The following is a 17,368-nucleotide window of genomic DNA, read 5'->3' as shown; positions in this document are numbered from 1 at the left end:
CATGTCAATGGAAGATAATTCGATTTAATTAATATGTACTTTCTTACTTTGAAAAAATTAATATGTGAAGAAGCAAAATGGTGGGATTTTCTAATTTGGTGCTTAATTATTATTATTATTATAAACTTAGATGATCATATAATTAATAACAGTACTTAAAATTATTCATGCCCTTAATTTACCAACTATCTCTCGATCTCTCTATAGATATATATATATTTATCATTAATTATAAGTTTCTCTGACTCTTAAACTGGCAGAAATCCATCATGATCAAACAAGGAAATTAAGTAAATGCAAGGGGGAAGGGGGAGCGGTTAATTAAAATTTGGGATAGTAGCATTAATGAATTATGATGATTCTAAGCTGCTTGAGCGGTTTTCTGACGAATCCAGTTGGAGAAGACATGAAGCGTGTTCATATCGGCCCTATAATGCTTCTGTGTGAACTCGAGTAACGATGACCAATTGAAGTCCGGATAGATTCTTGGGTTCATGGTGTCCACCAATTCACTTGGCGGTTTCACAATCTTATCCTTCCCCGGACAAAGGAAGAATGCCAATGATTTTCTAGCCATTTTGTTGTTCACAACCGCCCTATGCAAGCAACTCTTGTATCGTCCATTCGTTAAAGCCTGTTGATCATTTATTATAAAAACAAATAAATAATTTAGTCGGTGTTTAATTAATTTGTATGATCATTAATCGAATAAACTATATATTATATAAACTTACCATGAAGGTATCACCAATGTTAACGACAAAAGAGTTAGGGTTAGGGGTGATGTTTCGCCATTGGCCGTCCACGAAGACTTGGAGGCCTGCAATGGTGTCCTGGTGGAGGATGGTGAGAGATGTAGGGTCGCAGTGAGGGCCGGTGCCCAAGGTAAGGTCAGGTTTCTGGCATGGGGGATAATAGTTTAGCCTCATGATGGATTCATTCCCTTCAAAGAAATCCTTGAAATGACTCTTTTTCACTCCAAGGCTCATCCCTAGTAGCTCCATGATTGCCAATGAAAGCTTGCTCATGGCCGTGCAGTACTCTTCAAAAACACCCCTATATATAATAATAAAAAAAGATCAAATCTTTAAATTTCTAATTGAAAGACACATTTTGTTTCATGTTCTATTAATATTTATATGCGTAATTACATACGTACCCTATGTCGGCGAAATCCTCACCCATGGTCCGAGAAAAATAGTTTTGAACAACGTTGGATTCAGTGTCGTCATCTGTTGGTGTGTACCCGAAAGAGAGAGTTTCCTTCCACGGTAACTTGGAACAGAACCGTCCGGTAAAGCTGCTGGCGTAACCGCAATGTTCTCCGACCTTTCTCTGAGCCCTCTGCTTCTGCTCGAGCGGGAGAGAAAAAAAGGAATCGATAGAGCTTCGGGCTTTTGAAATGAGGTCGGCGTGGACCCCGTGGTTGGCTACGAGGAAGAATCCGTGTTTCAGACAGGCTTCTCCGACCAAACGGGAAGCCTGTTCAGCGGCGGAGGGATCTCCGGAGAGGAATCCGGCAAGGTCGATTGTTGGGACGTCAAGTTCCATCTGGCCGGATTGTGTCCCGGGCTTCTCGTGATCGGGCCATATGAACTGGGATGGAATGTTGATCTCGTTTTTGAGGACGGAGGAGTCGAAAACAAAGGGAAGGGATTGCTTGTTTTGAACAGATTTCTCCATTTTCATTTTTTTACCATTAATGCATGCAACAGGGAGAAGAAGAAGAAGAAGAAGAGCTGTAAAGGCTAAACTTGATTGAGGTAATCAGTGAACAAAGTTGGAATCTTTATAGGGAAGGAATGGGAGGGGAGAGGAGAGGGGGGATTGTAAAACAAAACCCAATTAATTTAATTTGTAAGATTTAGATAATAATCATGTTTTAAATATTTTATTAATATTTTTTTAAAAAAATAATGTAAAATTGTGGAGGGAGGGAGAGAGGGGACCTTAGTTGTGATTGTGTTAAATTAGGAAAAAGTCCATTCCATTGTTTTTGTCTTTACATTACCAGTGTTGCCAGAAAAGCCCTTCCCGATGGTCTTTTGTCGTTTTTCTCCACCTCTCTCTGTCTCTAACTACGTATGCAAAATGCACAAACTATTTTTTTAATAAATTTTGGAATACTCATTTGTTTATTTTATACTTTTAGAATTTTCTTTACTAATAATATAAATGAACCATTAATTTAATTAGGATGAACTTGATCATCAAATAATTAAAAGCAATTATGGATAGCTAGCTAGCTATATCTAGATGGCCCAATTAGAGAAGGAATTGCATGAGATCACGTACAATTATAAAGATTGATTGATTCAGCTTATGTTTGGCTTAATCAGCTTATTTTTAAAGTAGGTTCATAGTATTGGAATTCTTGGGGGTCTATTAGTCGGAAATTATTATTATTTTTTATAATTTTATTTATCTGGTATATATGTTTATTAAAATAAAAATATAATATCATATAATAATTTATTAAACATTTTGACAACAATATTAAGTTTGTTTATTCGAATCCGTAGAATTACCGTGGAAGTGGGGCTTAGACGAGACTACCGCGACCGCATAGTTTGCCTTACACCAGCAGCAGGATCAGCCCCGCCCAACTTATTTTATTTATTTATAATAATATTTAATAAGGGGGTCATGAGATACGTACCCAAACAAACAGAACACTAGCGTCAGCAGGAGGAGAGATGACGGTAAAGTAAAAAGCCCGACCGACCGACCGGGCTACTGTAGTTTTGTTGGAGTTTTCGATATTGGTTAACACCTTTGATTGCTCCCTGTTGCAGCTGGTAGCTAAGCTAAGGGTACGGTGCATGAACTTGTTTGATTTATGTAGTCAGCGTATATGCTTACAATAATTATATTGAATTCCAGACACATTTTAAATTGAAGTGGAGCTTAATATATATAAAGATATAAGTAATAAAATTTTAAATTATAAAAAAAATGCTTTAATGACCCTTTTTAAAATTAAGTTTAAGAAATATATATTAAGGGGAAACCATTTAAAACAAATTGCGGGTGGCACTCACATCAGATTGCTTGGTGGGCCTGTACAACAAGTAACTTACTTACCGAACTACCATTTTTTCATTCTTTTTATAAAATTACCCACCTTCTCTTTTTAAATTATTAATTAACTCATAATTAACCCCTTATATATATTAACTCATTAATTAACCACTCTCTCTTAACTATTAATTAAACTCCTCTTTTCTTACTAAACTATTAATTAACTCTCTCTCAATTAACTAATTAAATATATAATAAAAATATTAAAATAAAATAACACACATATATTTTTTAATTTTACTTAAATTTATAAATATAATATATATACTTTTTTTATTTACATTATAAATTTATAAATCTTTATTATACCTCCACTCTTTTTTCTTTATATATATTTTAACCTTTATTATACATTCACTCTATTTTCTTTACCTACGCTCTATTTTCTTTATATTTATTAATTGAAAGTATAAGTTAAATTATTAAATAATTTTTATATTTAATATTGATTTTGTTTGATGATAAAACTAACTAAAATAATTTAAATTAACCTCCAATTAAATAAATTCATAACAATAATAATAAATCTGAAAATAAATAAATAATATTTTAGCATTTTGAAAGATAAGTTAAATTCTATGATTGATCAATAATATTATAAATGAATTAATTGAGATTAAATTCAAATAATTAAAATAATGTATAGAAATAATAAAAATTTATAAATTTAAATAAAATTTATAAAGTAAAGAAAAGAGAATATATATAATGTATTTATAAATTAAAATATATGTGTTATTTTATTTTAATATTCATATAATATATTTAATTAGTTAATTAATAGTTTAAAGAAAAAAAAGAAGATTAGTTAAAAGTTAAGAGAGAGAAGTGGTTAATTAATTAATTAAGAAAGAGATGAGTTAATTAATATTTTAGAAAGATAAAATGAATAGTTTATGAAAAATTGTTTGAAACAGGTAGAACAAGAAATGGTTCGTGCAACAATGGAGTTTCGATATATATATATATATAAAAGGTATTTTACTTTTATTTTTCTAAGTTTTGGACATATAATAATAATAATAATAATAATAACAACGAGAAAGGATAGGGAACACGACTTTGGGAGAGCGACTCGTACAGCGAAAGTGACATCGCTGTTATACGAAAGTGACCTAGCTGTTATACAAAAGAGACCTCGTCCTTTTTGTATAACAACGAGGTCTCTTTTGTATAACAACGATGTCACTTTCATATAACAGCGATGTTACTTTCGTTGTATGAGTTGCTCCCAATCATTTTTTAATAATAATAATAATAATAATAATAATAATAAGGACCCACTTCAATATAAGAATTCTTAGTTAAGGTATTTATTTTCTTTAGAAAAAAGTGGTGGTAATTAGTATAATACTTATATATTAATTTGTGATGAAATTTAATTTCTTTAAAGATTTTATAATATTTGCATCTTATTTCATGTGAGGCATTAGTCATATCTAAAAATGAAATTCATCTTATTGACTTATTATTAATGAGTCAAACTATTTTTTTTCAGCATTAGGGTTAGCCTTGGAAATAAAAATAAAACATTACATAGTTATAGAAGGATAGAAAATAAAAATTGTTGATTCGTTTGAGGGTATATCGCTTTTTTTTTTTTTTAACTGTATGGATCATTTTCGGAAAAAAAAATAATTTATTTTGTAAGGATGATCTATTCTTAAAGAAATTTTGGGAATCAGAGAATGTTAAATATCGGTAAAGTATACTGTAGGTTCTATTGATTGGGAAAATTGTTCTTTGCACAATGTAGAATTTGTGGAAAGTGTTACAAATAAAATTTCTAGATAGGCCACCGAGAAGCTCTCTTATTCCGAAAGATTTGAACTCTTGAGTATTTTTTTTGGCATTTAGAATTATTGGTGCCAACCCTTTATCCTCCCAAAGAAGATTATTAAAGAACTTAACAGTTTATATGGGAAATTTTATCTTAGAATAATATTGAAAAAGGTGAAAAAAATAAGTGAAATGGGATAAGATTTTGCATGCCAAGTCTACATATATCTTTTTAGGGGATTTGTATATAGATATCTTGGAGGGGTCAATACTCCCTTGATATCTCATTATGTCGGGATATCTTATCTCTTTATTGAAACTGGACAGTTCCAGAAAATATTTTAAGTTCAATTGGTTGAACGAGTGAAATTAGAATTAAAATATGTAATTAGAATTTTTAATTTAACGAGAATTAACAATGAATTTCAATTTAATTTTTATCTTTAAAAAAATTATAAAATTATAATTTAATCTCATTTCTTATGTTTAAAAAATATATATATATATATATAAACAATAATTTAAATATATATATTTATCTATTTTATTAAAATATTAGTTTGACAAAACTAATTAAGTCAACTCAAATGTCAATAGGTTTTTTTAAGTTTTAATTTTCATTAAAAAATTATCGGTTCGACATTTTTACTTTCTAAATTAAAAAACAAAATATTGGTTTATCAATTTAATTTCTTAAATTAAAAAAAAAATGTATATATCAGTTCAAAAGTTAACTTACTAAATTATAAAAGAAAAAAACATCTGTTCAATAATTTAACATCTTAAATTAAAAAAAAAACATCGATTGAAAACTGTAATCGTATTTTAAATGATAAAATAATAAGTTATTTTGTTTGAAAAAACATACAAATTAAAATTTGAAATTACAATTCCGAACAAAAAACAGAGAAATTGAGAACGGTAAAATTACATTAGATTGAATTATATGAATTGAAATTTGGACTCTTTAATTTCAATTCTAATGTCAATTACAATGTTACCAAACACATATTAATTTTGGTTTTTACATTTTTTTTTTAATGTTTTTAATTTTGCTTGGTGTTTTAGACTTTTTAGGTACGGATATATATACATTCTTACAAATATTAAATAATTTCTAAGGTAAATGGAGAGAGACAACCAAATGGTGCAAACCACCTACGAAATCCACAAGGTTACAAACAGTACCACTTCATTTTATTTCATAAAAGCAAATGCATGTTAAAAATACATGTATCTTATATATATTTAAACATATATTCAAGCAAAAAGGTCTAATTCATGATATATATATATGCAATACTAATAAATAAATGGTTAAAAAAGATTAATTATTTAAGACATTCTGAGAGTGGGAGCACTGGGCACCATGAGTTTCCCCAAACAGGAAGGTGGAGCAAAACAACGCACATCCATCATTGTTCTTCTTTCCATTTAATTGTTTTTATTTCTCACCACTTAACCTAACTTAATTGTGGTCTACATACCTTTGGAATTTTATGTAACAATTTTATTGTTGCAAATTAATTTTTTTTTAAAAATATGCACTCATTAATTTTTAATATAATTAAATACGCGTGGGTTCTAATTAATTATTCATATAATATTATATGTGATAAGAACTCTATAAATAAGATTTATTTCTTTAAATTAAGATTACCAAGCCTCCCTTTTTTTTATTTGTTATAGGTAAAATGTTGAAGAATGACTAAATTAACTTAATTGGAAGTATACAAAGCATTTAATCTTTGATCCATTACTTTTTATTTCATTAAGGTTGGTAAAATGTTTTATATAGTTAGAAACAAATTCACGAATTATAGTCGAGTTGTATTTTAAAAGAATTTGAAGTTAAAAACAAATTATAGATAAACGAATGAATTAACGTGGTTTTTATTATTTTCTTGAAAATTGAAAAGATTGAAACTCACTTATAAGTCTATGAGTTCTCTCTTTTATTTTTTTTACAATAAAATTGTTTATATTTGTAGATCTCTAAATTATCTAGTCCTTTATTAGAAATATTGAATCAGTAAAAGTGCTATTTAATTGGAAGTATGTTTCTCAATTTATAATCTAATACACTTCCATACTTTATTTAAACATAATAAGGTTTATAAGAATGTTTAAATATAATTAATTATAAAAATAAGTAGACATCCCTCCAAAAAAAAAACTAATATAGTTGTCATGTTAGATTTAAAGGTGTCGAGCAAATAAGCTGCTTCTAGCCCACCTCCCATATGTTTGTGCCTTATTTTATTGTTATTTATTTTTTATAATTATCATGTTTGAGTGAAACAAAACAAAAAGGGCTAAAGACCAATATTGTTTCCCTAGTAACATGCCTTGCTTGCAGGAACATCATCCAAACAAGGCACAACACGAACTTGTGTCTTTGATAAAATATATATTTTTTTTTTATACTTTTAGTTTGATCAAGTCATTTTTAAATCAAAACAAATCATATTTGACCAAAAGATCATTTTATTGTAGCATGATCTCAAATATAAAAATATATCACTTTATATCTATTTTTAATTAATTTTTTTAATTTAATTTAATTCATACCAAATGAAAATTACTTTTTACTTTTACATTTATTTGATTTTTTTTAAAAGTTATTGTGACGGAGATTGTGACAAAATTATTTTCTTAAAAAACCGTTAATTCAATATTCTCTATTTAACGTGTTTAAAAAAATTTTGATCAATAATAATTTTAAAAATTTTGTAGGGTAGTACAATTATTCCTAAAATAATTGTCCTCGTTTCAACTTAAAAGGTTTTGATTAAACTTTTTTTTATAACTTTTATAAAATTAGTTGTTATTTAAAGTAATAACTTGCATTTTAATTAAAGACATTCTCACAAAACACTTGTTATTTAACCTAGGGTTGATTTTTTTTTTTTATAATAATCCCAAAGAGAAGATGGTTACACAGTATACAATTTTAACTTAGTAACATTTGTTATGGATAGAAATTTATATATACAAATAAACAAAACTAAAAATAAAATTAATGTGTAACCATTAGTGCTCTATATTAAAATATTGATATAATTTTAAAATATTTTAAAAGAATATATTATTTAAATCTAATAAGGTTTGAGTTGCAAAAGGATGATTTGCTTCCACTAGAGGAGTCTAATCACCTGTTTGGACAGATTGTAAATATTTTAAAGTGATTGGTGTATAAGTTTTAGTGAGTCAATTAAAGTGGAATCTTAATTACAAACTCAAAGTTCAACTAGCAAGTTGCATTAAAAAAAAAACAAATAGATGGAAAAGCATGTATCTTCTTCCCAAGACAATCCAATATATATCATGATGGATATTGATCAATCTCTAAATTAAAAGTATTCAACATCACATTAATGAAGAACAATAACAAGATTAATGCTCCCAACTAATTGCACTATATATTATCAGCAATCATGTTTTGAGCTCTACTTAATTAAATCCTGATTTCTTGAACTGAAATGAATAATCATGATCCTGATCATCAATCTTATCATATCAATTTTAATTATGCACCTGATCAAATAATTAATTAACTTCAAGCTTAATTTTCAGCAGATTTAAACCTATAAATGTAAAACATTGATCTAGAAAATGAATTATCTAGAAAAAAGATTCCATATCTCCAAGGTTTGTCAGTAAAAGACAGGACTTGGTGGGGAATAAGAGGCACTAGCTAGTTAAGATGAAGAGGCAACTAACATGATGCATGGTGTGTGATGGTCACTAACTAATTAATAATATATATATAATTTCAATCAGACAAAAGGTGGGTGGCCTGGACAAACAAAAGAGTTAACCAAATAAATAAACAAATCCAATGATGTTGATTAACTCATGATACATGAGTTCAAGTGAATTCATGTTCATATGTCACAAGCTCTATATATCTCTGAAGACAAACACAGCTAGCTCCAATACAATACAATACACAGCTAGTTACTAGTCTAATTAAATTAATGCCACTAAAAGGTGCATGGCATAGTTTCTGTTGTCTGCAACACACTATTATTTGTTGGTGGGGAGCAGAGATAATCTCCAAGTGATTTTGGTTTTGGATATATCGATCCTTTCCTGCTTACGTCTACTTTCATTTCATTCCATTCTAAAGTAATTACTTATTCATATCAAAATGTTCATATTCATTTAATTCTGTAATTTTTAATTCTAGCTACTCTAATTGCAAACAGATAACATGCATATAATTAGTACTTGTACCCTTAATTGTTTGTAATTCATTAATTAATTAATGTTCTTTAGAAAATCTGGATCGAGCTGTAAAGTCAATGATTTAATTAAATTTGATATCATCAATTAATTAATTACCTTATTTGTTGAAGACAAATGAAATGCGTAACATATATACAATGGCATATATATATAGTTTCTGGACTGTTGTCGAACCTTTACAAGTAAAGCTAGCTAGTGATGGCATCCTCTTATCTAGTTAGTTGAGAACCAAGATAAGATACAATCATCCAGACCCCACAAATTTAATTAGACAATTTTAATGCTCAACTTTCATTCCCAAATGCAGAAATCTGGACCCAACATGCATGTACCGACTATAATATCTTAGTGGCACATGTACCTTGTTCCTTCTTTTAATTATACCGCCAAATTAATTAAAAATATATTACTCGACAAACAAATAAACTTATTGTTCAACATTAACTTTTCGGGCCTAATAAAATAAATTTGATAGATTCTTTTCATCTAAGTTATCTTACAACATTCAACTGATACAGTGAATCGCGTGGTTTTTTGTAACCGAAGCCTTCAAGCATTCTCTTCATTTTAAGTCTCATTGAACTGGGACTAAATTCTGAATTACCTAAAATAATACACCTTCAAACTCAGAGTAAAACTGCAAAACATATTGCATATTATAAAAGGTAGTTGTAGGAGAATCTCTAATGAAATTCATGATTATGGACATCAAATATTTACAACGAAATTTTGATCGATCGAGTAGTTAGTTACATACGACTAGACAGATAGGTCGATCCATGGCCAATGGTCGGTCCAGGGTCTGATTTAAAAATATTTTCATACTAACCACTTATAAACTATTATAATTATTATTATTTTTGAAAGTTTGGGATATATATTTTCATACTTTTATTTTTATTTTTTTGGCTGTGCTTCATTCTCATTCCATTACAGCATCTATGTTTGTCTCTGGGTCGGTAAGAATATTGCGCTTTTTATTCCCCAACCTGGTTCATTGAGAAAATTAGACTATGAGCCGCCCTATTTATAATGTATTAATCTGTTGTTATACCGAGTTCATATATTATAATTTACATGCATGACAATATCCACAAGTTTTAGGTATTATTTGATTGGTAATTTTTAACAATAATTTTAATTTAATTAAACATAATTTTATTTCTCTAATTAATTATATCATTCAATATATTAATTAAAATATTATTTATTTTAAATATATATATTATTATTAATATCTAAACATTTTTAAATAATTCATAAATTACTTAGAAAAACTCAATACATACAAGACCAAACCAGTAATGCAAATATATAATAATAATAATAATAATAATAATAATAATAAAAATGATTGAAAGATGAAAGTTGAGTGAGAAAGAGAGGGAATGATGTGACGCAATTTGATTAGCAAAAAAAAAAATAACAAAATTTATCTATTTTCTCTCTCTTCTCATCTTTTATCATTTTCAACAATAATGTAGTAACACATAATTCCCTCCACATTCCCTCCTCCTATTACTCCTCTAATAATAATAATAGCAATAAATCACCACAATAATTCACGTCATTAATTCGATCTCTCTAATCTCTTTTTTAATTAATTTTTTTTCTCTTATAATATAATATAATATAATATAATATAATATAATATAATATAATATAATATAATATAATATAATATATATATATATATATATCCTTTCATTATTAATTTTATCTTATATAATTTTTTTTACTAATTATATAAAATATTTATTGTCTTATTAATAATTATAATAACACTATCATATATATATATATATATATTATAAATAATAATAACTAATTTTAATTTTTTCTTCTTTATATATATATATATATATATATTAAATATAGTTATCTTATATATATTAAATATTAAATATATTTATCTTTTATATATATATATATATTATATTATTTCATTAATTTTATATAAATACATTTTATCATTTATTATATATTTAGATTTATATATATAATATTTTTTTTTATGAGTATAAATAGTTTTTTTTGATTAATATAAAAATTAACTAATTGGTAATAAATATTAAATACAAAATATATACATTTACACAAAATAATAAAATTATTTCAACAATCTCAAGTGGTCTAACGGTTAAAATGTTCACATTTCATGTTTAAGACCAATGTTTGAATGAATCACAAAATATGCAAATTTAGATTTTCAAGATTGCATTCTTAACTATAATATATAGTGGCGCAACTTTTAAACAAAGGATACGAGACATTTAAAAGTGTGTGGTCTGAATTAGTGGTTGGTATGATGAGTATTTGAAAGTGTGAGGTCACGAGATGGAGGTCGGGTGGTGGGTTAATTGTCGAGTATGAGGTCGATATTAGTGATTGATTTGACGAGCACTTGAAATTGTGAGGTCATGAGATAGAGGTCAGGTGGTGGATGGTTTTGTCGAGTGTGATGTCGGAATTAATGGTTGGTTTGACAAGCATTTGAAGGTGCGATGTCGCGAGATGGAGGTTGTGGTGGGTGGTTTGTCGAAGAGGGGATGAAGAGGTATATGAAAAAGTGGGAATCACAAGATGATGGTCAATTCGGAGTTAGTGATTGGTTTTGAGGTTGAATAAGAGGTTTATGATCAATTGGGATTGGTTGTTGATTTGTTAAAGTGAGAGTAAAGAGAGGTAGACTAAGATTGGTGAGTGATTTGTCGAGAGATAAATAGACATATGAAAAAAGTGTGAGTCACAAGATTATGATTAGTGAGTGGTTTGCCGATAGGATAAAAAGGCATATAAGGTGATAAAGAGACATGAGAAAGTGTGAGTCACAAGATGAGGGTCAGTTGGGGCCGGGGATTAGTGGTTGAGTTTTGACGGTAGATAAGAGGTGTGTGATGAATTAAATTGATTGTTGATTTGTTTAAGTGAGATTAAAAGAGAGGTCAACTAAGATTGGTAAATAGTTTATCGAGGGATATAAAAATATATGAAAAACTATGAGTCACAAAATTTGGGTTAGTGAATGGTTTGCCGGGAAAATAATGAGACATATGAAAAAGTGTGAGTCACAAAATGAGGGTCAATTGTGAGATTAGTGGTTGAGTTTGACGAGAGATAAGAGGTGTGTCATCCATTGAGGTCGAATAAGATTGGTGGGTGGTTTGCCGAGAAAATAAAATAGAGTCATATGAAAAAGTGTGAATCACAAAACGAGGGTCAATTGAAGAGTTAAGTGGGTGCCGAGAGGATAAAATATATGTTAACATTAAGTTTAAATTAAACTTAATTTTGTACACACTAAAACTAATTTCAAATTAATTAAATTTAAATAATATTAATTTTATCTTAAATATTTATAAATAAATAATATTTTGTATATATTTTTATATATACAAATACAAGAGATTCAACACAAAAAAAAAAAAAAAAAAAAAAAAAAAAAAAAAAAAAAAACTCAATACAAACAAGATCTTAATAATTTAGTAATCTTAATAATTTAGTAATGTACATTCATCCAAGCATTTCTTACAATATAATTATTTAAATAACTCAAACATTATTTTATTTATTAACAAAATACTAAAATATATTTTATTTTAAATTATTTATTTTATTTTATTTATATATAATAAAATTTTTAAATCTTTTTAACAAAAAAAAAAATAAAAAAATTTAAAAATTATCATTACTCAAAATTATTATCCAACCATTAATATATTTTTTTTCTCTCAAGTTATTTAAATAACCTCAATTTTTTAACTGCTCTTAATATTTTAGAAGTGACCTATGTAACACCTAAGTATAATCATGAGATATGAATGCACATAAGGATGTAATCGAACCAGATAAGGAAGTTATAATAAAATTTGTGATAAGTTATGAGTAAATCTTATAATGAAATCGGAATCGAAATCGAAATCATTTGAGCAAATCTTATGAGTCTTACTATACATAAATTTTAATTTACTGAGAGGTTAGAAAAATGATTGGATGAAAACAAATTGGTGGGTGAATATACCAGAGAATGTCGTATGGAGTGGAAATGGAAATGGAAATGGAAATGGAAAGCAGGATCCAATGTGCAATATTCCCTCCTACAGTCCTACTTCATCATGTCCAACAAAACTCAACGGATCGCCGCCGCAACTACAGACGGAGCATGTCCGCTAACTCCGACGATGTAAGACGAATGCTACCAATCATACATTATTGATTGGATGCTCCTCTCATCGCCTATACCGATAAGCTTTCTCGTTGCATTTCTCATTTGGATTTCGATCATTTCGTTCATCAAGTGCTTCAAATTGTTTGATTTCGTTCGGTCTATTTTCTCAGATTGATAATCTAGGGAGATCAATTTCAACTCTGGAAGTAAGTTCGTAAGTCTACGTAATTCGTAAGTCATATTTGAAGAGCTTTCTATATTCGTCGTGCCTGTGATTTTGTTATGTTGATAGGCTAAAAAATATTGAGAGATTATAGAAATCGGCATGGCTAGGCGTCACAGCCAACTTTTTGTTTCACTGATTCCACTCTTCTTGAGTAGAATTAAGAAGGAGCTCGCTTCAATTGATAAATGATAAGCTACATGATATGTTCCCTTTCTCATTTTGAAGGATTTGACAAGAACATTTGGCATGTTTTGTTGCAAGTTAATTTGTTATTTTCTTTTCTCCGCTTTTAAGTCTATACTATTCGAGTTGTCAATAAGAGATTCATGGGCATAATTCTTTCCAGAACAAAGACAGGGATTTAATTTAATGTGAAGACTCACAGACCAGAGACCACAGAACTTGACATCTTTTATGCAAGGTGTTGTTAATGAGATCAGTCCGCAAATAGGACTTTTGCTGGCGAAGGAATCTCTGTTGCAGATGGGTGATTCATTCGCTAAGTTGCCCGTAATGTTTGTTATATCCGTTGATTCATTGTCATGTATCTGATTTAACAAGACTAAGAGATTGATCCCAAATATTTGTGAAAGAATGGAAGAGGAATCCTTTCTGTTCTTGCTTATCATCATATGGTTAGTTTACTGATATTTCTTTGAAATTCATAATTACTGATGTTGTCTGTGATGGGTATGTATTAAGGCTTGAACGCTTGAGAAGAAAGATAGTAGATATATGTCAGACTTAAAGAGTTAGTCTTGCAAAGCTAAACGAAAAGGAAGTAAAAAGTGTCATGCATTTGTTTCTTTGGTCTCTAGCTAGCTACAATATCTTTAACTTTTAGTTTGCCTGTTCCAAGGATCAATAAATAGTTTGGTTTTCAAGATTATAATAGCATGTTTGAGAATTATGCTTTTAAGTTTCAGTAATTTTCTACATTCTTCTAACTTGTGATTGTTGATTATATCAGGCATGGGAAGCAGCATCACAGTCTCTAAAGGATGAGGAGCATTGAAGCAGAAATTATGTGAAGACTTGAATAATCTGGTGGATATCTTATTGTATTCCTCCTTTCCTTTCCTACTTCCTTTTTTATTAAATCCATTAAAATTACAGGGCGAAATGATACACACAATAAACCACAATTAACACAAAAATCAAAGGAAAGTCAAAATGGTTAATAGAGGAACAAGAAAAAGAAAAACCTGCATCCCTTATTCCCCAAATCAGGATCCCCAACTGACTTGCATCAAAAGGCATAAAGGAAAACTACCGATCATGCACTCACCTCGGTCCAATTCTCCAAGAAAGTGGTCTCAAACAGTCAAGAAATAGTCTTCCTTTGACAATATCAGTGTGTCATTAATATCAATTGCATCTACGTGTCCCTCTTGCGTAATTCTGCTAGGTTCATGAAAGCAACAACATTCAGTACGTTAGACTGGAGAAGCTAAAAAGGCGGATAGGAGCTCAGAATCCAAGTCAATCAACACCTCCGTCACCCATGTAAGTCCTTCCCTGTATGTATGAAATGTATGTCCCTTTTGTAGTTAATCTGGTAAAGGATGTGGAGACAATAGTTTGCCTTTTCTTAACCTGGGAGCAGGCTTCAGAAATTTTGAAGGCTGGATTTGGTGAAAAGGTAAGAAGCAATTGATGACAGCATTGTACCTTCCACCTCCCCTCCCCCAAAAAATAATTAAATAAAATAAAACTACAATAATTGGTTAAACATCAATACTGGCTAGAGTACAGAAACTCAAAGAACCTCACCTGCACAGGACATGCAAGAGGCAGGTTAGTGGTGGTTGTACCACAGATCATGGAGATGCACTGCATGAGACATTCTTGGCATATCATACTTCATTTCAAAATAAGCATGGCTTGCCTTATCGTTTTAACCCTTGACAACATAGCTACTTTCATTTGATACTCCAAGTTCTGATTATGGAGATCCGCAAGTAATGAATGGATTTTACATCTTGCAGACCCATTTCTCTTGCACCTGTCGTTAGTCAGAATACTATTGTGGAGTCGGTCCACTAAAATGAAAGGCATTTTTAAGACTAACAACGCAATATTCTTGTTTGCAATCAGCCACCTCATATCCCAAACCATGAACCTCTTACAAATGGAGATATGCCATTACTATTCCATGCACTTTAAATCAGACTTGCATAACTTGGTGCTTTTCAATTGTCATTGAGTAATTTACTGGCCAAGGCAGATGATTTTCAGGATATAGGATTTACATATATTTTTATGACTTTTACCCATAAGAGTAGTCAAAGCTCAAGAATAGTCAAACCCAACAAGCTTCTTTCATGTCATCAATACCAGAAGGTAGTATAGGAAATGTTGCAGTCTTGAATGGAGAAAACCAACAGTCTCCTATGGAAAGTGAAGGAAAATTAAAAAGAAACCTGTGATACAAGGAAAAGGGAAAGAGATAGGAGTTACTCCTAAGGGTGGACCTCCGGCAGAATCCCGATGGAATGAAGCTGGATTTGAATAGTAGAAATAGATATAAGAGTTCATTGTGGTAAGAGATTGTTAATGTTGATTAAGCAAATTGCTTAACAATTGGCTCTTTCTGAGCCAATTGTTTAGATTTGAGATTATTTCTTGTCTCTACTGTTCAATATTGTTACTTTGCATCCTTATTCCTTGCTTATTGTCTGTATGGCATAATATTTTTATCATGAACAAATGAAAAGGTGGAGTATAACTGACACTATCTGTATTGAGAGATGAAATCCCGGTTGTTAGATTTAGTATGAAGTTAAACAAACATGCAGAATGTTCTTGGACCAGATCCTTTAGCCATCAACTCCGGGTTTTCTGTAAAATTAATTACGAATGGACCTTTATGCTTCATAGTACCATTCTAATGTTGTTGATTAGACGGAACAAGTTGTAATAAAAGACAAAGAAGTTGAATCTGTGAAGTAACTCCCTTAGAAGCATTATCTTGCAATGTATGATGGTTAAATTTGATTTTGTTTTTTTGCAACTGTGGCAGGGCTCTGCATTTGGATGTTTATGGTGGCATCCACCTGTCAAATGAGATAATTCAGGAACCTTATTATATTTTGGAAAATTTTGAAATTTGAATGTATTGTTTGTAGCCAGCAGCAATGGTGGTGGTGATCTGAATTTCTTATGTTTTAGGGTTGATTGAGTAGTAAGTGTAGCTGCATCTCATGATGGTGAGATAAGAACTTGATGCTCACTTTGTCCATGGGTGGGGGAGGGGGGCCTACATATTCAAAAGAAAGGATGGGTAGGTCTGTACAGTTTTGCATTGTATTCAGCAATAGTTGTTCATGTAGTGTAGTGCAGGGCCAGGGGTCAGGGGCCAGTGGTAAAAAAAGTGGCTAGTGGTAAAATGGCTGAAAGTTATTATAATGGAAGAGGCAGGCAGCTTTTTTAAATCAGGTCTTTTGTAAAAGGTATGTTGATTATGATATTTGGAGCTTCTATATTCCATAGCATGATTAGTGCCTTTCAGATCTGGCCCCCAGTCACATTTTATTGTCAACTAGTAGAATAGGCATCCATTGATACATGTTAAAGAAAGTAATTTGGTATTCCCACTCATATTATTTTTTTAGTCTCCGTGAGAATAAGTACTAAATTAAGGACTCTTAAATGACAAGACACTTTACAGAGCCACCCCCCTTCTTATAGTTAGTTATTAGCGGTTCTGAGAGATCGTGGCATAGAAAGCTCTACAATTTTTTGGGTGTTGTTTGATGTGGGTGGGCGGGTGTGGACAGTGGGGTTTATTTGAAAATAAAATCTGAGAATTATTTTTTGTTTGTTTGTTTGTTTGTTTGAAAAAGTATGTACTGTAGACAACT

At 29.8% G+C, this 17,368-nt stretch overlaps 1 protein-coding gene and 1 long non-coding RNA gene across 2 annotated transcripts; one reads left to right on the top strand and one right to left on the bottom strand.

Moving 5' to 3' along the window:
- Positions 1–207: 207 nt before the first annotated feature.
- Positions 208–1,770, bottom strand: LOC124932205 (gibberellin 20 oxidase 1-D-like). The gene is made up of 3 exons (XM_047472822.1): positions 1,160–1,770; positions 735–1,056; positions 208–634 (listed from the first exon to the last, which is right to left on the bottom strand). The coding sequence occupies exons 1-3, from the start codon at positions 1,687–1,689 to the stop codon at positions 362–364; spliced, it is 1,125 nt and encodes a 374-aa protein (XP_047328778.1). The 5' UTR covers positions 1,690–1,770; the 3' UTR covers positions 208–361.
- A 13,281-nt stretch (positions 1,771–15,051) lies between these two features.
- Positions 15,052–16,996, top strand: LOC124932053. The gene is made up of 2 exons (XR_007098729.1): positions 15,052–15,147; positions 16,528–16,996. It is a non-coding gene; the product is annotated as an uncharacterized LOC124932053 (long non-coding RNA).
- The last annotated feature ends 372 nt before the right edge of the window (positions 16,997–17,368 follow it).

The sequence above is a fragment of the Impatiens glandulifera genome, chromosome 3 (assembly GCF_907164915.1).
Source record: "Impatiens glandulifera chromosome 3, dImpGla2.1, whole genome shotgun sequence".
NCBI classification, from domain to species: domain Eukaryota; kingdom Viridiplantae; phylum Streptophyta; class Magnoliopsida; order Ericales; family Balsaminaceae; genus Impatiens; species Impatiens glandulifera.
The sequence above is the reverse complement of the archived record's forward strand: the minus strand, read 5'-3'. Positions and strand labels throughout refer to the sequence as shown.